This window comes from Eurosta solidaginis, chromosome 2, assembly GCF_040869045.1.
Source record: "Eurosta solidaginis isolate ZX-2024a chromosome 2, ASM4086904v1, whole genome shotgun sequence".
In the NCBI taxonomy this organism is placed as follows: domain Eukaryota; kingdom Metazoa; phylum Arthropoda; class Insecta; order Diptera; family Tephritidae; genus Eurosta; species Eurosta solidaginis.
Window position 1 is genome coordinate 259,879,895 of NC_090320.1, and position 21,181 is coordinate 259,901,075.

The 21,181-nt window shown below is 37.9% G+C and overlaps 1 protein-coding gene across 8 annotated transcripts in view; it reads left to right on the top strand.

Annotated features, from left to right (window-relative positions):
• Positions 1 to 12,605, top strand: part of dbr (debra) — a 60,524-nt gene extending 47,919 nt beyond the window's left edge. For 7 of the 8 annotated variants that reach the window (XM_067767745.1, XM_067767744.1, XM_067767746.1 and 4 more), the window contains exons 3-7: positions 1,597 to 1,728; positions 1,796 to 4,935; positions 6,965 to 7,336; positions 7,401 to 7,520; positions 11,787 to 12,605. In XM_067767745.1, coding sequence (XP_067623846.1) covers positions 1,597 to 1,728; positions 1,796 to 4,935; positions 6,965 to 7,336; positions 7,401 to 7,520; positions 11,787 to 11,793 — 3,771 coding nt within the window. In that variant the 3' untranslated portion in view covers positions 11,794 to 12,605. Of the gene's footprint in view, positions 1 to 1,596; positions 1,729 to 1,795; positions 4,936 to 6,964; positions 7,337 to 7,400; positions 7,525 to 11,786 lie in introns of those variants that run through there. The other variant, XM_067767751.1, reaches the window with a different exon arrangement.
• Positions 12,606 to 21,181: the final 8,576 nt, after the last annotated feature.

A 21,181-nucleotide genomic window follows, 5' to 3' on the forward strand; every position in this document is an offset into this window, starting at 1 on the left:
ACCAGTGCGTAACTAGCTCATTAAGAGACGGTAATAGTTCTAATTTTGTCCCCTGACAATGCTTTTAGCTGACACTTTTAACATTGTGATGTCCCACGACATGGCAATTGTTCCCCTACGCAGACCTTTTGAACGCATTCTAAACTGATTCATTCGTAAGCGGTTCTGAAATAGTAGATGCCTTTGAGTAATTAATTGACATTCATAAGCTTAGACTAGGGCTATGTCGATACAAGTGTGGCTACCAACTAACCGGCTCTGCATCTGATTGGCTCCAGTTCGAAGGTAGTCATTTAACATGTAATGCGAAACTCGTGCTATGCGTGACTGTCCTCCTTTTCGCTGCAGGGATGGGACACATAGTAAATCTGTACTCATAACTTTGAGTGTATTTTATCCGGACCAATGATATTTGTTTGGTATATAGGTCATATAGATCGGTGTCTTTTCTATTTTGGAAAAGTTATCATTGCCGCGCACCTCCCTTTGAGATACCGTCACATTTTATAATTTATTATTTCGGGACCGTTTTTTAGAATGTTGGGAGTACTCACCGATCTCTTTCAAACATTTAGGAACATTTTTTGATTGTTTTTAGTTAATTTAGCGATTGTTTCGGGGATATATTTCAGTGTCACTTTGGAATAGTTTTCGAGACTATCACCGGATGCTTTCGGAACTATTTCTGTAACATTTCGGGATTTTTTAAGGGATTTCGAGACTATTCATCTTGAGATGAGTTTGATCACTAGGAGACCTTTGCGATCTTATGACGACTATTTCGAGATTGTGTTGGGCATCATTTCGGGATTGTCTTCGGTATAATTTTAAGATTTTTTTCCGAACTGTCTCCGAATCGTCGCGCCTATCTCGGGTAAATTTCAGCCGAAACTAGCCAGATTGTGACTTTATTCGGCTATTCAACAATAAGTTCCCAAGTATATTTGAAGCACTTCAAACTTATGAGCCTTTAGTCATTCCTGATGCGCCTGATTTACCTACACATAGTAACTAGGTTAGCAAAGTCACGTGAAGTACCTCCTTGTGGGTAGACCTGAGATCCTATAGGGGCAAGTAACCACAATTTTTCCGCCTGGAATATTGTTAGGAAGGCCCCGTTCGCCCGATTTCGCACTTGAAAAACATATTGGTTCAGGAGCAAAGCATCATCTCGGAAATTCGTAGCTACGCTGAACGCCTTCAGTCTTCTCTTTGTCAGATGATGGCAAGTGCCCGGTCCCAGTGTGTGTTTACAAGGCACTACCGGCATGCCTCAACATAGTTCCTAACTTCTTTTGCTGCAGCTGTGTAGAGTATGTTGAGCTCTTGCCATGATGTGGCATAAGTAGCTCAATCTAGGCGACCCCGGTCCTCTGAAGAACTTGTCGAAAGTAAAGCTACGTCTTATCTGGTATTCAATCATTGAAAAGAAGAGGAACTCCAAGTAATTAAATTAACAACTGAATCTTTATTTATAGTACCATTTTTAAGAAAGCCTTGCCCATTTAAGTCCCCCGTTCGCAACATAAGTCACCTTTACTTCCTAGGTTAAATGCCACACCTCTATATTTAATAACACTTTTCTGTTCTTTTCAGATTCCCGACGATGATATTTTACCGAAGGTCTTGTGCAAGGCGTGCTTCCGTCAAGTCGAGGCCACAGCTTCACTATCAAAAATCGCTAAACATACACAAAAAGTGTTTCGTGATTTCATATTCAGTACCAAGGTAAAACCAACCAAATATTGGGACTCCACAAGACTAACATACTACATAATTTCTTTAATGCTTTCAGTCCTACGAACAAGCGGAAAGTAGCAATGAAAATAGCACTTCGACGGTCGCCGCTACTAATTCTGTTGCAGCTCCACCCCCAGCACCCGTACCGGTACGTGCACCATCATTCATACCGACACCCACACCAACACCACCAGCAACAAATTATGCACCACCAATGCAGCCACCGGCAGAAAGGCCAAAACGGCGAGAGCGTAAAAAAGAAGAACCACAAGTGATAAACGCTGATGCATCACCACCACCAGCACACGCACCACCGCCATCCTCCGCATGCACACACAAAGATGATGTTATTGTAAATGTGTCGGTGAATGACCCGCTTACACGCGAGACACAACACAAAATTATTAGTGCATCGAGACATCGACAAAACTCAATTGATACACGCTACACACCTAAATCAATAGCGCAGCGGTGTTTCCCAAATGCACCGACCGGGCCTTCACCGAGCAAGAATCAACCCACATCGGGCGTCATCAACTTTTTTCCAAATGGACCGCAACAGGTAACAACAATCACGAGCGGTGGTTATGTGATTGGGCCAAGCAGTACACTAGCTGAAAATAATACAACTAATGCAGCGGTAACCGAGATCACCACGCCAGTACCAGTTAATAATAGCTCGAATTCACATCAGAAACGTAGAAATTTGAAAAATACATTGTCTAATAGTAAGCCGCCGAATGATGGTCAGGTTTCATTACTTAAAAGCTCACACAAGGCAACGCCGACTCAGCAACAACAACTGAGGCAGGATTTAACAGCACCAGCACCACCGCCAAAAGTTGTTGAAACGTCGCTGGTGCCAACGTTATTGGTCGAAGATGATGTGACAGTTGATCCGCTGCCAGAGAAAATAATTATTGCGGCTACAAAGCAGCAAAAGCACCAAGTGCAAGCAGCCCCAGCACCACCACCCCTACCCCCACCACCGCAATCTAGTGCACCAACCGAGGTGGTGGAAGTGTTGGACCTCGTATTTTCCGAGGAACCACAAACTGAACCAACCGATTTATCACAACATACAAAAACAAATATACCAGATGATATTTTGTTGGGGAAAGTCATTAAAGATCTCGATTTACTTAAGCTCATTTTGAAGGCGCTCAAATGGCCTGTAAATAAACATACCATGGAAGATCAATTGAATCGTTTACGTAACTCACGCTTCGCTAACATAATGGCCGATCCAAATTTGCTGCAAGATGCAGATCTTACACAAATTATGGGTCCTTACTTGGGTCCGGTTTTGCAGGCAGCACAATTATTACAACAGCAACAAATAGCAGCTGCAGCTGCCGCGGCGGCAGCACTAACTAAAGAGACAGAGCTGCAGGTGGCGGGTATAACCTCAGCTTTGCCATATAAACTGCCCGCAGAGACCTCAGTGCAATTGGTGCCTGCTAGTCCAGATGCCGAAGACGTTGAATCATCAGATTTGGCAGTGGTGAAAGGAAGCGATTCTTCGCAAAAGCTTAAGCGTAATGCCGCAAAGACTCGAGATGGTAAGACGGTGCAAGCCAAAAAGCCACGGAAGTCTTCGACGCGTGGACGAAGCACTTCGGTATTTAATAACGATGACTATGCAACTCTTAACTCGGCGCTCACCTCGCAATATTTGAATTCCAAATCAGCACCCGATTTTGGTGTCGATCTAGATCCAGCCTCACTCTTTGCGCATTTGGGTATGCTGAGCGGTTTAAGCGCTTCGAGCTCTAATGAAGCTTTGCTGGCATTGCTGCAACGTCAGCGCGTAGCTTTATCGCGCATGCATCAGGCACAACAGCAACAGAAAGCAAAGCCTCGATCGCGTCGTCAGCGTGCAAACTCAATTATAACAGTACCAGCTAGCGGTTCTGATTTCTTATTCGACACCGATGATATTATACTCATGGAACCGGATGATGGTATTGTTAGTACGACAACAAACTCGCAAAATACTACCTTAACCGAAAATGTTACGTTGGCTGGTAGTACGTCGACAAATGCACCAAGCGAACGCAATATAGTTTTCACAATGCCACAACAACAAATTCCGCAACCCATTATAACACGTCCAATCATCAAGCGACGCAAAACTGTTATACAAGCTTCTCCAGCTTGCATGAATCTTGCCATTAATGCACAAGATCTAACATCGACGACGCCATCTACACAACAAGTTGACAATGTGATGAGCAGTGTCACAACAGCACCACCAACATCTTTGACTTCAACGAGCGTTACGAATATTGTGCCCACAGCTGCACCGCAAAATAAACTGTCCAAAACTCGTTCGTTTGAAAGCCTCAACGTAATCGCTACACAATATCCGTCCAACATTATCTCGATTGGCACACAAGCGCCCTCGAATACGACACAAGCAAGTGAAGCAGTCGTGTGCGCACCGATTTCTACAAAAGCAACCGAAACCACAATAACTGAGACTGCTACAGCAGCAACAAGTGTAACTTCATTGGCAGCTACATCCAATGTAACAACTGTTAGCGGCCCAAACGGTAAAGGCAGATCTAATACACGCAGCCGCAGCGCTTCCAATAGACGTCAACCCACTAGCAAAGCAGCACTTGGCCAACAGCTACTCGAAGCAATCGTTTTGCAAAAAGTCGCATCGGAAACTAACAACAGCAAGGATATGACAGTAGCAGCATCAGCTGCAGTAGCCACACCAGCCTCGTCACGCGGTTCAGTACAACAAATACGTAGTGCCTTGAAGAAATCATTGCAGAAAGCGCAGGAGCATCAACAACAACAGCAACGTAATAAGAAATCAGCAGCGCTAACCATCACCGAAGAGGTGCCGAATCAAAATATTGTTAGAGAAGTGGTGGTGCAGCCGCGTAACAAGCATGCAGCCGATACGCCTGTGGGAGAGTTGGATGTTGAGGAAGAGATTAATAAAATTACATTGGTTCTGCAGAGCAGCACAGCGAAGGATGACAAGAAAATCAAAGAGGGCGGTAGGCGTTTGTCGCCAACGAAAATTCCTGGCATACGTCGCAAGGTGGTGCCGGCTACACGAAATCCTAAATCGGCTGTTGTATTGGTGGCGGATGAAATTGTTGATCTTCTCGATGATGAGGATATTCAAGATACCGCCGATGGGAAAAATAAGGATGAGAAAGAAAAGGAAGCACGGTAAATACAGTCAGTTCAGATATAAATTAAAGTAAAGGGGTTTTAATTTAAAAAAACCATTCCTCTTAATCCTAGTAGCTTATAGCAAAGCAAACATTCTGCTAGGGACAGTTCGGGACTCGGAATGTCATATTGATGCTTCGCAAACAGCCTCTGTGCTGAAGTTGCGATCAGACGGGTATCGCCCATCCTTTGGGCGGTAAAAATCGCCAGTAGTGAACGCCATTAATGCGACCTTTTTTCTGCGGGGTAAGGAAGTTATCCCACTCTTTATAAATACCATGAGGGATAGCCTCGTGAAGGAGCTTGTATCACGCCTTAGCATCACGAGGAATATCCCAAGGCATACCAAATATAAGAAAATGGAGTTCTTAGCGAAGTCTTGCAGTCTTCTAATATCGATCCGATTCCGGGTAGCACGCCTTATGCCAAATGAAATGTGGAGTAGTGTCTTGCGACTTTTCGAATATATTTTGACAACACAGGGCACAATTTTGTTAATGGAAGTTCAGCACCATATCATGTGTGATAAGTGCTTTATTGCTTCCTATCATAGCCGAAATCCCATAAAAAGAGGGCACTGTACAGCTTAGAACCACTAAAGGCTCCCCCCAGGCGGGTTAGTGGGCTTAGAATATACCCGCGGAAGGTATGCCTGTCGTAAGACGCGACTAAAATACCAAATTGATTCAAGGGATTATGTAGCGCAACGCTTTCAAGGGGTTGCCAGCGCAATACATAACTTCTCCAACCCAATTATCAGCCTCACCTACCCGTGGCGAATCCTGTTTCTTTAACAACCAAGGCTGTGGCGACCCTCATGGTTCTAGGGGGTGGAGGGCGGGATGGCCTAGAAGGTCTCATGTGCTTGTGACCGGAACGTATCGGATCTACATCCGGCAAAGGACCATCAACATCGATAATACTTCCCAAGGCCTTCGGGGAGTGTCCTTATCGCCACAACAACAACAACAACCCTTAAAGGCTGTTCACAAGATATAGCTATTTCACTCCTTCCATGGTGCATAACGATATATGAACTGTAACTGCTTATCAGACCATGGAAACTGGGGCAGGGATATGTAAAAGTGTTGTTGTTGTTACATCTATAACACTCCCCGAAGGCTTAAAACGTGTTACGGATATGGGTAGTGGTTTTCCGGCCATGAATCCGGTACGTTCCAGTACTGCCTTTTTTAGTAATAGGGCGACTGCCACGGGAACGAATTTTATGAACCTTCGAGCGTACCGGTCGGTTGATTTTAGTCGCTTATTACGACAATTATGCCTGTCACTGGAAGTATACCCAAGGCTGAAGTTATAAAGAACCTTTTGTAAAATAGTGGTGTAATGATCTCAGATAAATGAGAGCTATACAGAACCTTTTATTTGGGCCATAATGTTTTGCAAGTAAACTATGCTAATAAGATCGTGCGACGGCGAGGGGCCTGCGTCTCGAACTTACTCCACTGGTCTCTAAGTGGCCATATAAATAAAACAAGCTTTAAATTAGCTCACCACATGTTGGCCAATAGAGGTCGGCGTGTTTGGAGCGTGTTGTGGGTGTGTTGTCTGTTAGCTGTGTTTACGCAGCGATGCTCCGACTACAACTGCCAGTTCTTTCTGCGGACTGTCTTCATTAGGAGGTACAAGGGCCGATTAATCACTTTCCAGGACAGTCGACGTTATACGCAAATATCTTTTCCTGTTAAATTTTTTTTGGAGCAAACTGATGTGCCATCTAATCGCGAAAACTCTCCCCGAAGTTGAGGATATTGGTATGGTACGCTCTGCTATTAGTCCACTAGCGTCGGGTCTTCTTGTTCTTTTTCTTGTAGCCATTCCTCGAAGGTTTTGGGGAGGGTTATGTTCCGGTAGTTCCAGTAAGAGCACCATTAAGAAAGTAGCCAGACCATCTGGGGAATGATTTAGTATGACCATGTGGAACCTTCCTGAAATCATCTCGTGTTGCAAACCTTTAAGCATTCCATTATGATATCTAATTTCGCTTCCCTTCTATCTTCTTCAGCTCTGTTATAATCGAAAAAGGCGACAACGAAGTTCACTCAAACGAAGCGACCAGAAACGCCAAAACTGTATCACCTACCCGTCAACGCAGACGAAAATTAAAACCCGAAGAAGTGCAAGTAATGGTCGACGAGGACGATGATTATGATGAAGAGGATGATAAACCGCTTAAGCCCAGAACTGTAAAGAACGTCAATAATTATGATAACCACGAGGAGGATGAGTCGCCTAACAGAGCTGGTACACCTCGTCAACGCAATCGACAAACGCCGGCTAATGGACGTAGAGCGCCCAGCGAACGGGATTACGATAAGGAAAGCGATGGTGAGGAGGCGAGCTTTAAGAATGATAATGAAAGCATTGCCAGTTCAAAGTGAGTTGCAAAAATGTTAGCTAAACCGAAAAGATAACTAAATCTTTGTTTTTTGTCTTTTTAGTGTCAGCACACGTCCATCACGTGCCAGTAAAACCATGTCCCGTTACTATAAAGGACCAGATAAGTCACCATCTACACCACGACGTTCAACAACCATATCGACACGTAGAAGTAGAGTAAGGTGAGTTGAGAGCCCGCTATCGTTCCACTTGAGGATCCGGAGAACTTGAAAATTCTGGTGGTGGCTCTAGGCTCTCGGAGAAATTTGATAATAGATATAGAAAGCATAAATTCCAAAATTTGCAGTTTCACATACGTGATACTCCAAAATCTAGGTGGTCCAGTGGTAATTTAGCTGAAAAAAGCCTAGCGCTAAAAAGCCATGAGAGCACTCGAACCTTAGAAATATCACGATAGACAAAACATCTAAGTGGCCTTTTTGCCTGGGCGAATGTATGTAACAACATAGAAACTAGGACAATTGTCAACTTCCTCTAAGGGGCTGGAAGAGACAGCCAAATTTGCATATATACGCCATGAACGACGTTGTTATAGCTATATCAGGTGACATCTTGCGATATGCTTTTTAGACCATATTTTTTAGCACGAAGCCAAAATACTTCAATTTCGACTTCAAGGGCCAAGTAGCCTGGCATCGAAATAGATAGCGTAAAGTTGATATTAAAAGAAGCATGGAGAAAGTCTAGTACTGTCTACATTGTCAACAGAAGCTAAATCTTTAACCAAAACTTATGAAATGGTTACGCACATCGGAGCACTTAGGTTAAGTACAATAGATGCCACTAGCTCTCGTGCTCTCGTTTCATCTCTTAAACTCAGCTAGTATAGATTTAAGTATTCAGGAGGTATGCATTTACTCAGTCAACCAAGCCGCATTTCCATTTACTACTTTAATGTCGTCGAAGCTGTAAGAATTTGCAACATGTTTATATAGATGGGTGTAGGAACCACCTAGAGGATTGTAAGGTAACCAAAGGCCAAGGAAACTTTCAGTGCGCACACCGAATATATTTTGTATGCTTGCTGCATGCTTCTAACCAAACCTTTCCCCTCTTGAAACCACAAACGACTTTGCTAGTTTTATGTGAGTAAAAATTTCCTATCGGAACTTTATGCCATTTCGAAACGCCCCATATGCTGTAACCGCAAAAACACTCCACAAAAATTTATGGAATATTAAGGATGTGGACAGGCTCTTGCATGGTATGAATTTTGTACCAACGCGACTGCCACGAAAACGATTTTTTGACACTTCTAACGGCAGGCTAGTCTTATCGAGCATATATTCTAAGCCCCTTAACCCTCAGGCGAATCGCTCTCTTTCAGGATTCTGCTGAAGAACGTCTCGTATAGAAAACTCTACTTCAACAGAAATTCAATACATTTCCAGCTGAAGTAGGCATTTTTTGAAAGTCAAATTATCAAATCTTTACAAAGAGGTAGCAAAGCGAATTCAGCCCAATTCGCCGTACAGCATACTATCAAATCAGAATCAAAATATCGTTGATTTCATTTCACTAACATCCTGCTGTACCAAATTTTGCAATCAGCTGATAGGATAACACCACCTTGTACTGAATTCGCCTTCGTCAATTGCAAAGAACTTTAGTGCTGGTTATCCTATCAGCTGATTGCTTCCGCTTGATAATTTCCACGCAAGGCGAATTCAGTACCTGGCGTTGTTATCCCAACCAAGGCGAATCTATACCAGGTGGTTGCAAAGCGAATTCAATCAATTCGCCGTGCAGATGAATGTCAAGTCAAAAGAAAATTTTAATTGATTTCGATTAACTGACATTTTGTTGTACAAGGCTTTGTATGGAAAATTATCAAGAAGAAGCAATCAGCTGATGGGATAACACCACCTATACTGAATTCGCCTTGTATTGCATCATCTGATTGCTTCTTCTCTATAATTTTTCATACAAAACCTTGTACAACAATATGTCAGTTAATCGAAATCAATGGACATTTTCTTTTCACTTGACATTCATCCGCACGGCGAATTGGTTGAACTCGCTTTGCCACCGCCTGGTATAGATTCGCTTTGATTTCACGCAACGCCTAGGTACAGCAAGATGTCAATTAATCAAAATCAATGCTGAATTTTTTTTGATTTCACATTCTGCTGTACGGCGAATGGGGTTGAATTCGATTTGTCACCACTTTGCATAGATTTTCCTTGGCTGGTACATGCAAAAGCACTTCCTCGTGCCTTTCGTCTCATGTCCATATTGTGAAAACAAATTTATATGGTTGATGATAAAAAAATTTTAAGGACTACCTTTATATAAAAGGACCAAAAAATAGAAGGCAATTTTTCCTTTAATACAGACATAGTCTTGTTGAATTTTGACTAAAAAACTTTAACAATAGCTCTTGTAAAAGAATTTTGGGATTTAAAACTATAAAGGAATGAGTCTTTTAATGACACTACTTCAGGGCTTTTAGGAAGAATTTTTGACACATATTCGAAGCGGAAAATATAGGGGAGAAAATTGTTGTGATAAAACTCCCATGAGAATAAGATAGAAATGATATAAGTATTAGTTGAATTAATTATTTATTTATATTAAATTGTCGCAGAAAAAATTCTGAGTTTTTATTCCGGAGCTGCCTAGTTTACTGATTTTAATATTTTTCCTTTGTCCATAATTTCATCAAATTGGAGTCATAAAAGTCTCTAAAGTGATAGCATTTTTGAAGCTGATATTTTTCGGACCCATATATATTTTTTTTTGGTTAGGTTTAATGGCACGGACGTTAATCCATAAAGCCAGGTTGAATCTCAGGTGGTTATTTCTTTTGATTGTTGTAAAACAGTTTATGTGTACTGTTGGCTTCACTAATAAACAATGGTAATACCATAGCGGCCAGAACCATGTGTAGCAGCTTGCTGTTTGGTATTCATTCTTGTAATTGTTAGTATTTTCAAGTATTATTGGTTTTAATATGGCGCCACGCCAGGTTCTATTCAATTTGATTGGTTTTTGAATGGTTTTTGAATGGCACCACGCCAGGTTATATTCTATAGTGTTGGTCTTTTAGATGGCACCACGCCGGGTTATATTCAGTTTGGTTGGTTTTTGAATGGCACCACGCCAGGTTATATTCGATTGGGTTGGTGTTTTAGATGGCACCACGCCAGGTTATATTCCAGGTTATTCGGACCCATATTGAACTCCAGAACTGTAAGAGAATGTTTATAGGGTACACATACATATTTACGCAAACAAAGCTACCCCTGAAACATGCTGACGGCGCTCATAATTTAAGAATGCGAAACGAGTCCAAAATAAGTGGGCAATGTAGGAATCAGAAAAGCGTCGAAACGCGTAGGAGGGTAAAAGAAAATTAAATGTTTACCTTTTATTTATCCTAGAAGCTCCTAACCTAGCATGCAAAAATTATCATTTATCAACTATTTATCTTCGTCACAGCGAGTTTGGAACAAATTTTGAAACTTTGTTACGACAATTTTTCATTTTAATACAAAATGTATTACATTTGTACATTACTTTTACCCTTGCTATTCTTTTTTTGTATACGCATCGACGTTTTTCCGCTCATGGACGGTTCTCGACATTTTTAATGTGACCTCAAAACTGCCACGCTCTGTCCAGGTGTGTTGAACTATATACGACCCCAATAAGCCCTGACAATGTCTAATAAATAGGCCATATAAGTGTGAGATAATCAGAGTTTATTAGAGTTAAAAATTACGCTGGAGAGTTCCAGTAGAGTATAATATGAGCTGTTTAAACGCCTTTAAGACTTATGTCGGACTCTTATTTAGGCTCAAATGATATACGTTAATAGGCTCATATAGGACGACCATTGCAATAAGGAAATACATTGGTTTCGGCCTCGCAAATGAGAACATACCCGACTGTAAACGCTCCAATTTAGATATTTTTCCAACTCTTTTTTGACTTAAAATGTTTACTGAGTAAACTTAAATTTTTGCAACGGCATGCATTATTGGCTAAATATTTTTTGAAAAACGCTGGATTACAGATTAAAACTAATTCAACCAATACCGTAATGGATAACTACCCACCAATATAGGACAAATTGGGTACATTTTGGATTGAATTTGTGTGTTTGTTTCCCATATTTTCCAAAAGATTATTTTTACCCTTCCTTTGGGTAAATATTTGGGTATTTACCCATTTTTACCATATATAACCAATTTACCGGGTATTTACCAATTGGGTATTTACCCCTTTCCCATCTCTACGCATTAAATTCTATGCAGTAGTTTTTGAGTGATACCCAGGCAGATAAACATTTTAAAAACTGTTGATTTGGACTGAGTTGCTCTAATAATGACCCCTGGCATTAATTTTTTGTATATCTTCAATGTACAGACATCCTGTTACAATTTTATTATATGTAGAGCTAATTGTTTTTTTTTTTTTTTCAGAAATTAAATCGCCTTGAGTGCAGCTTCCAGGGATCTTCCCAAGATTATGCTCAGCAGCTCGCATCAGTAAATTATTTTTAAACTAAGTCAAATCCTCTACATGCATGACAAGCTTATGATGTATAAATATATTTTTAATGTTACTGTTAATTTCACTTGTCAATGAAAACTGTTTTCTTGTGTATAACGTTTCTACTTTCCTGTATTTTGTACTTAGAGAGATATATATAAATAAATTAAAAATTTTATGTATTTAAAAATTAAATTAAAAAAACCTAGTGAAATCCTTGAAAATTCATATGTATGCTTATTCCTTATCCACTATTGTAGTAAATTTTTTACTATTGTAAATTGAAATATTGAAAAAATATGTTATTGCATTTTAAGTGCAAACAATTGAATTGACAACATAAATTTAGTTTGGTGTTTTTTTTTTTTGTTATTCCGTAAATTAAATGGACGTGTTAAGCAATGTTTTAAGTTTATATTGAATGCATTTTTTTTTTTTTTTTTTGTAATTTTTAGCATTTTAATATGTAGCATATTATATGGACTATACTTACTTTTATGAAATATTTACAGAATTAATCATATAAACTTATCATCACTAAAGGTCTAACTAAGTTGAGCAATTGCACCCAAATTTCAAAATTTTTTCTTAAAAGAAATCTTAGAATGAGAAGATTTTGTACATTTTTAATATGATAATCTAAACATGGAGTATTACAACCGAAAAAAAAATCGCTTGTGTAAAATTTTGCAAATGATACTTAATTAGACCAGTTAACTTATAACTTGTAATGTAACGGTTATGATATATGAAATAAATGAATTTCTGAATTGATTGTATATAATTGAATTGAATTGATTATATATAATTTAAAAGAAAAAATATATACATATACTATTTTTCAAATGATTTCTAGTGGGCAGATGCCGCGTGTGGAACAACATGACCTGTGAGCGCATTTCCGCAAACGAGGCAATTTTTAAACGGTTTTATTTAGCTTGTCTTGACAGGCCGGCCGGCCGCACGGCCGTTGTGAACAAATTTTGTAATTAAAATTTAAGTAACTACCCGATAAGCTACAAGCTTGAAACTTGGAATATACTGCAGAAGCCGATGACAATACAATAATAAGAAAAAATTCCGATAGATGGCGCATGGATCGAAATATTTCAAAAAATCCTATTTGTGGTCCGATTTGGTTCATATTTGGAACACATAATACATACATGAATAGAAAGCGACTTATGATGTCCGATTTGGAGTTCAAAGAGGGGAAGCATACGTGGCGCAGAGTCGAGTAAAGTCTTTGGGAGGATTGTATATTGAGGACTTATATTGTAACAAATTGTCAGGAAAGAGTCCTTGTAATAATGAGTCACTAAATGAACTAAAAAGAATGAGTAATAATAGGCAATTAAATAAAAACCAAAAACTTGAAAATAAAATAAAATAACTAAAATAAAATGTTTAAGTTAAACGATTTTATTGAAAACAATATTTACATAAAGTAATAATAATACTAAAAGCTAGAAAATAATTAGGTAGGTCCTAGGTACTAGTAATTTATGGCGTTGAACAGACATTTAAATAAAAGCGTTGGAAGCGTATAATTATAATATTGATAGTCATAAGTAAGACCAACTGAACCTTAATCAGGTTATGCTATGCCTCACATTTTTAGAAATTTCACGCGCCCAACGCTTTTATTTAAATGTCTGTTCAACGCCCTAGATTGATGAGGAGTGTGATGAGAAGTACCTAGGACCTACCTAATTATTCTCTAGCTTTTAGTATTATTATTACTTCATGTAAGTATTGTTTTCAATAAAACCGTTTAACTTAAAATTTTTTTAAAATTATTTTGTTATGAGTGACTACAACTTAACAGCGAGAGAAGCGCAATAAGAACACAATCACAAGCCGTATCGCAGCTCTCCTTACAGCAGAACAATTGGCTGCGACAATATGTATCAATGGATCTGTGATTTAACTGTGCTGTCAGCGGCTAGGTGTCTCTCAGTTAACTGATAAATCGGCGGCTAACAGACTTGTTCCACAAGGAGAGTGCCCGTTACACGTAACTATCGATTTAGCATGGCCACACTTTATTCCGGCTGGTAAAATAACGAAAATTTGATCTCATTTCATAAGACTATCGTGTGAGACAGTAAGACCTTGGAGATTCCTAAATTAGGAACCTCAAGGTGAACATTGAACACAACGAGCCTAATGACAGAAACATATTTGGAAAAGCAACCTCTCTACCGGAGAGCAACCGTAAGTCCCTGTCAAATGCAGCATTGCTTCAAAGGGTCCGTAGATTCCAGAAACATATCCTCAAACAAAAATACCAAAAACGTAATCCATGGTCGTAATCAGAAAAATGAGTTCTCATCATAAGTGTCTGCTTTCTTGTTCGTCTTTTGGCATAGCAAATACCATGCAAGTATGTATATTAGACTGGGTCGATTTATTAACCGATATCGCGCCATCGATTTTTCAATAGGATTTGTGCTCAGGAAAAAAAGTTCCACTACGCATACCCAAAAAAATAATTTTCCAGCCTGTAAGGAAATTTAATTTTTTTTACTTTTTTCGACTCTGATTTTAAGGTTTACCCTGTCTGACCCAAAAATGTCCGCTTAAAACGTTGTCGATAATATATATATTTTTTTTTACAAAAAGCTGTTATCGACAACGTTTTTAGTGGACATTTTCGGGTCGGATACATATGAAAATTTTTTAGTATGTCATGAAAAAAAACAATAAAAATCAAAGTCGAAAAAAAGTAAAAAAAAATGAGGCTCGAAATTTATTTTTTTTGGTATGCGTAGTGGAACCTTTTTTTCCTGAGCCCAAATCCTATCGGAAAATCGATGGCGCGATATCGGTTAATAAATCGATCCAGTCTGCCTGCTGATGATGATGTGATGCCTGCACCTCTCATCTTTAACGCTTTTCTTAACAATGACAATCAGTTAATCCACATGTGTGTATTTCATTCACGTTATGGTATATGAAACTATATTTTATTTGGTACAAAAAACGGCGTATGAAAGTGAAATTAGCCAAATATATAAATTACAAGAAAAGCCACAATCACAATTATATATATACGACCAAACATCTTACGAGGGTGATATCAAAAGTTTAGAAATCCATTGGTATTTGTTTGTTTAAAAAAACAAGCAAAAGTATATGCAAATGTGCAAGCTTTTTTGGATTTAATCCCGAAAGAAGAGGCTTTGGTAAACACCGATAGAAACTACAAAATTCTTAACAAAAAATTACTACACAAATTGCAGCTACAAGGTGTATGAGTGACTTTCAATAGCTTAGGTTCCAGATCAAAAGAGAAACCAAAGTCTCTCTAACCTATAAAGGCCAGGGGGGCTACTCTGTATTGCGATGCGAAAGAAAAAATACGCGAAATCACAAAATCGGTAATCTGTATCTTGACATTCGCATGCATATTTTGACTTTCGCATTCACATTTTGCCCATTCGCAACTTTATCCCTTTTCGCATTGCCAGCACTCTGTATAGCGAAAGCGAATGTCAAACAGCATTCATTTTCGCATTTTTCTTGCTACAAGTAATAGGCATTCGCATTGTTCAAATATGTAATTATTAATTGATGATTTTATAAATTGATATCTTTATATTCATTGTACATTCTTTTAAAAATATATAGGACAACTCAAAAAACAAAAACAACAATTTGAAATCCTAGTGGACTTCATGGCAATACACCCAGATTTGACCAAAGGGTTACATAAAACACCTAACGCGAAAACAACTTCAACGTTGTAGAAACTTTTATTATTTCAGGAACTGCCGTTACTCTCCGTGGAGTTTTCAACTCACTTTTAATGCTATTTAGCACATACAAAATGGCTTCCTTATTAGCCGAAAATTCTGCACAAAACTAATGAATAGAACATAAAGCAATAGTATATGAGTAATTTAGTAACGTTTAAATTACCTTTGAACGCTACTCATAATGTTAGAGTTGTCTCTTATAATCCTCCTATCAATCCTTTCTTCATTTAAATCGTCCCATAATGCTACATAATCCATTTTTTAATTTGTTCAACAAAAACTAATCGTTTGCCGAAATTGTAATCGCCTTGTTTCTTTTGTTCTTTCTTTGACGTTTGGTCAGTGATGCATACTCAAGCAAAAAATTAGCGAAAAATAAAAAAGCGGCATTGTTAGCGATGCGATAGAGCTACAGAGTTCCAATTACCTTTCGCATCGCAATTTATTTTCGCATCGCACTGCCTTTCGCATCGCAATACAGAGTAGGCCCCCTGTTTTAGTTTTCACAAAAAATTTCGACTCGATTTTAAATCCACATTCGAGCTCGAACAATTTGATCGGATTCGAAAATCACGAATAGTTTCGTATGTAGTGCAGTTACTCTGAAGACAATTGGTATACTTTCTGCCATTGTGGATGATGACTAAGTGTGTTATCTTATCTGTCAACTGCCTGACAGGCTGTTCAATATGGCTACTTTTCAGTGTTTGGACAGGCTGTTCAATATTGCGGCGCCTATCTTCAGCGGGTGACAGAATACAGGATGAGACAGCGATAGTCATTTACAAATCAGGTGATCCAATCACTTTGGAATTTTGACGTTTATGCAGAAGATATCACACTTAGTCATCATTCACAATGCTTTCTGCTAGTGTTTGACAGTTTTAGGATCTATTCTGCCAAATATATTAATTTTTGTTTTACAGCAGTGAACAGAAAAATAGCAGTGGAAATTTTTTATCAAATTCTATTTTTTTATTTTTGATACTTTAAGAAAAAACGTCTATAAAGTTAACATAAACTAAGCAAATCAATCTCAAAAACGTTTAAAAATATCCATAATTCGAAAAAAGTTTACGATCGTTTGTTGTTGTTGTATAAACGATAAAGACACTCCCCTTTTCCGGATTCAGATCCGGTACGTTGCGGTAACAAGCACCTATAAGGTAGACTATGGAGGGTACTTTCCTTTTGCCTTCTTAAGCTGAGGAAGCAAAGAAGCACCCAGGGTAGATGATGAACCTGTTTCCTGAATATAACGAGGTATGAGTAGCAATATCCAGATAAAAAAAAAAAACAAAGCATTGGGTTTTGATGGATGGCTTGCGAAACTATTCAGATACGGTGACGATATTTGATTTCCGCCAGGGACGGAAAATAATAATTTTATTTTTCGGAGTCGAAAAATCCTGGTCAAAAAATTGTCCTAGGTGAAAGTGTTTAAGTTCCCAGGTATCCCTATAGCAATATCATGTCGAATCATGCATCCTTTTTATTTTTCGAACTTTTTCCATAAAAGTCCACATATAAAAGTAAAATCTGTATTTTTATTTTTTTGGTCCGATAGAACTAGTTAAACTCGCACTTTTAAAAATAAAAGTCCGGAAATAAAAGTTAAATCCGGAATTTTTTTTTTTAAGACCAAAATAAAAGTTCGGCTTGATAACAAAGAAACGGCTTATTCGAATTAAAAAAAATGTATTTAACTTTTTTTTTAAAGTCCGAGTTTAACTAGTTCCATCGGAATCAGGTAATACAAATCCGAAAATAATTGTATCTTGATCCAAATATATTAAAAGTCCAATTATAATAGTTTTGCAAGGAATTATATTATAAAAGGAATAACAGTTCCCGCCCCTGATTTCCGCTTATACGGTCGACAAACGAAAATCGAGCTCTACAAGTCACTTATTGTACCCATCATGCTATACGGCGCAGAGGCCTGGAAGCCATCAAATTCTTTAAAATATTTATGGAGATCTATGCATTGGCGACGGTGATTACCGAAGGTGATTTAACAATGCGATTGCGTTGGCTAAGCTATGTTTTGCGTATGGATAAAACGCCAATAGAAGCAGAATCAGGAGTAGGAGGTAGGGCCTCCACTACATTGGAAAGGGCCATGTATAGTAGAGCGATTCATGAACCCTTGGAATCTCGAATTGACGACAGGTGGCAAAAAATGACTGGCGCGATTTTTTTTGGAAAGCCAAAACCGTTTAAACGCTTAAGCACAAAGTCAATATGTAGGTAAGTTCGATTAGCTGTCAAAAAAACGTCAAAATAATAACTAAACTTAATCGAAGCAATAAAAGTACATAAATTAACTTATTTATTATCAATTGATGCTGCCCTAGTATGACAAAATAGTATGTACGTGTTTAGCAAACCTCAAGAGGCAAATAAACCAAAAGTTGTAAAAATTATAGTACAAATCTCCACATACAAATGTGCTAGTGTCCGAACGAGATTTAGTTTTGGTTCGGTAACCAAACAATTCGGCCTTAAAGATCGTATTCTGGTTGGGTTCGTTTTCAGCTAGCAAATTTGCAAAATTATATAAACACTCTTTTAACCAGGCATGCTTAACGAACGAAACGATATCATTTCGTTACGATAATCAACGTTAATAAACGAAACGAAGTCATTTCGTTTCGTTTATTAACGTTAAGAACGACAAATTAACGTTAATTTGACGATCTTAACGTTAAAAAACGAAACGAAGTGACTTCGTTTCGTTTATTAGCGTTGATTATCGTAACGAAATGATATCGTTTCGTTCGTTAAGCATGCCTGCTTTTAACAGCTTATATCATGGCTGAGGGACTCTACTGAGATATCTTTACCACATTTTTTGAATGGGTTATTTTGATGCACACCATTTTGGTATTGGGAATCTATATTCACGCCTACCTTTTCGATATTAAAGTTTCGAAAAAAGAGACAAATAACTTACAAATTCAACAAAATTTTGAAATTGAGCGTGGCAGCGCTTTTCTTTAAGGGAAGATAATTTAAAATATTTACAATTAGTCGATTATAATTAGTATTCAGTGAGAAGCTTTTCATGGCAGAAATACACTCGGAGCGTTTGCCAAATCATTGTCTGCTTAGAAAAACTTACTTCTAATTGAAAAAACTTGTTTCTAAAATTTTGATGTTGCTTTGCCCTATCACAGACATTTACACTAATAACATTACAACACAAAGAAAAAGAGTTACATTTAATTTATTTAAAATAGATTGTTTGGAAAGGGGAGTATTGTAGGGATTTTGTTAAAATATATTTACTTGTTTAAATATTTCATTTGTTTTAAGAAGAAAATTTTTGACTAATGGATTCGGTTTTCAATTTTTAATATCTGTAGTCAAAGATATTTTATATCTTATATATAAATAGACAAGATGAAAAAATGTGTCGTTCCCGAGATGGTCGGGCTAGCACCTTAATGGTGCTATGGTACCGGAACGTACCGGATTTGTATCCGGCAAAGGACCATCACATCGATAACACTCCCCTTATCGCTACAACAACAACAACAACATGAAAAAATGTGGAACCGTTTTCTGCTAAACTATAATTCTAAGGTATACAAATTATATATGTATTGATAGGAAATTTTGAGCTGCACTCTTATCCATAAATAAAAAAAATTTGAAAAATCATTTTAATATAAAAAATTTAACATAAAAGTCACACCACTACACATGCACTTATTCATACTATAGACACGCTGTGTGTGTGTACTTGCTTCTTGTGTACTATGCTGAATCGTGAGCATGGGCGAGGAGTTGCTTTGTACACAATAAAAATTAAACAAAAATACATAGCTGATCATGTATCAAGTATATTTCTTTTCTTTCCTTTGCTTTCCTTTCTTTTCCATTCTATTCTTTTATTTTCCTTTCCTTTGTTTTCTTTTCTTTGCTTTCCTTTTCTTACATTTCCATTCCTTTCGTTTCCTTTCCTTTTCGTTCCTTTCCTTTCCTTACCTTTTCTTTATTTTCCTTTCTTTCCTTTCCTTTAATTTTCCTTTTGTTTCCTTCGTTTTACTTTCATTTCTCTTCCATTCATATTCCTTCCTTTCTCTTCCTTTCCTTCCTTTCTTTTCCTTTCCTTTCCTTTCCTTTCCATTCCTTTCCTTTCCTTTCCATTCCCTTCCATTGATTTTCCTTCCTTTCCTTTCCTTACCTTTCCTTTTCCTACCTTTTGTTTGCGAGAAGCAGATTGATTAAATCATACCCTTCCTGCCAGAGCAATATAAAATTTCTCTATTTTGAGCTTACTTATTCATTATATTACCCATCGAATGTTCCTATTATTATATTAAAATGACAAATTATATTTCTTTTATTTTCATATCCCTTCCATTGATTTTCCTTCCTTTCCTTTCCTTTCCTTTCCTTTCCTGTCCTTTCCTTTCCTGTGGTTGAATTTCAACCACTAGGCGAACTTTAATATTAATAAACTAACATTTTAAAAACTATCTGAGACTACATCATGGCGAATAGAAAAAAAGAAAATAATAAAAATAAGAGGAAGATACTTCCGAACGACAGACACATAGCTTCTGCCTTATTAATTGGTACTTCTGCCCACCGTTGTACTTTGGTGTTTACTTCACCCAAGCTATTATTTATTTGTTCTGCTGAGCCCGAAGATACAACAAAGATGTTGTCAGCGTATACACCAATAAAGTTCACCCCATTTATTTTTCTAATATTTTTGATAAGCGTATTACAATATGCAGCATATAATATTACTGGTAGTGGAGATCCATGGGGGAGGCCATTGTCTAGGTTGAGAAACTTTGATAGAAAACCGTCTACTCGAACTGTGATTCTACGACGCGACATAAAGGAATGTATAGCTTTCAGCACTAGTGCCGGAACACCCCAGGAAAAAAGATCTTTTATTACAAACAAATGAAATAACTCTATCAAAGGCCTTTTCTATGTCTTGTGTTTATTTGCTTTAAGATTATCTTTTATTTTTGCTTCTAATGCGTGACACAATGTATGTACTCCACGCTGTGGGAGGAAGGCATGTTGCTCTGGGAGAAAGTGTGGTTTGTAGTGTTCTCTAATTTTCATCGCTAGAATTTTGTCAAATACTTTTATTCCTGAACTGCGACTTCCCAGCCCAAGCTAATTTTTTCTGGTCTCCGGATTAAATTTAATGTTAGAATTGCTGCTCCTGTTGGTGCTGGTGTATCGTTAGTTACCTTCATGACTTTCTTAACTTCGATTACTTTTTGGTCTGCTAAGCCTTCCAATAACTCTTTTTCAGTAAGGTGGATAATGTTTTTCGAAAATACTCTACCCTGTGTTCAATTGAGGTTTCTGTGAAAGGATATTTTAACTGGTACAATATCAATATAGGTTGCTTTGATAATTCTTTCAGCAGGTCACCAGATTTAAGCTCTGTTACTTCAGAGTATTCGGAACTTATGTGTTTAAGCCCTTTTTCTATTTGGAGAACGTTATAGGATGGTAATGGTCGGGTTTCAGTGTTGTTTTTGGCGATGGCGGTGACTATGATGTATCGTGGTATATGGTTATCA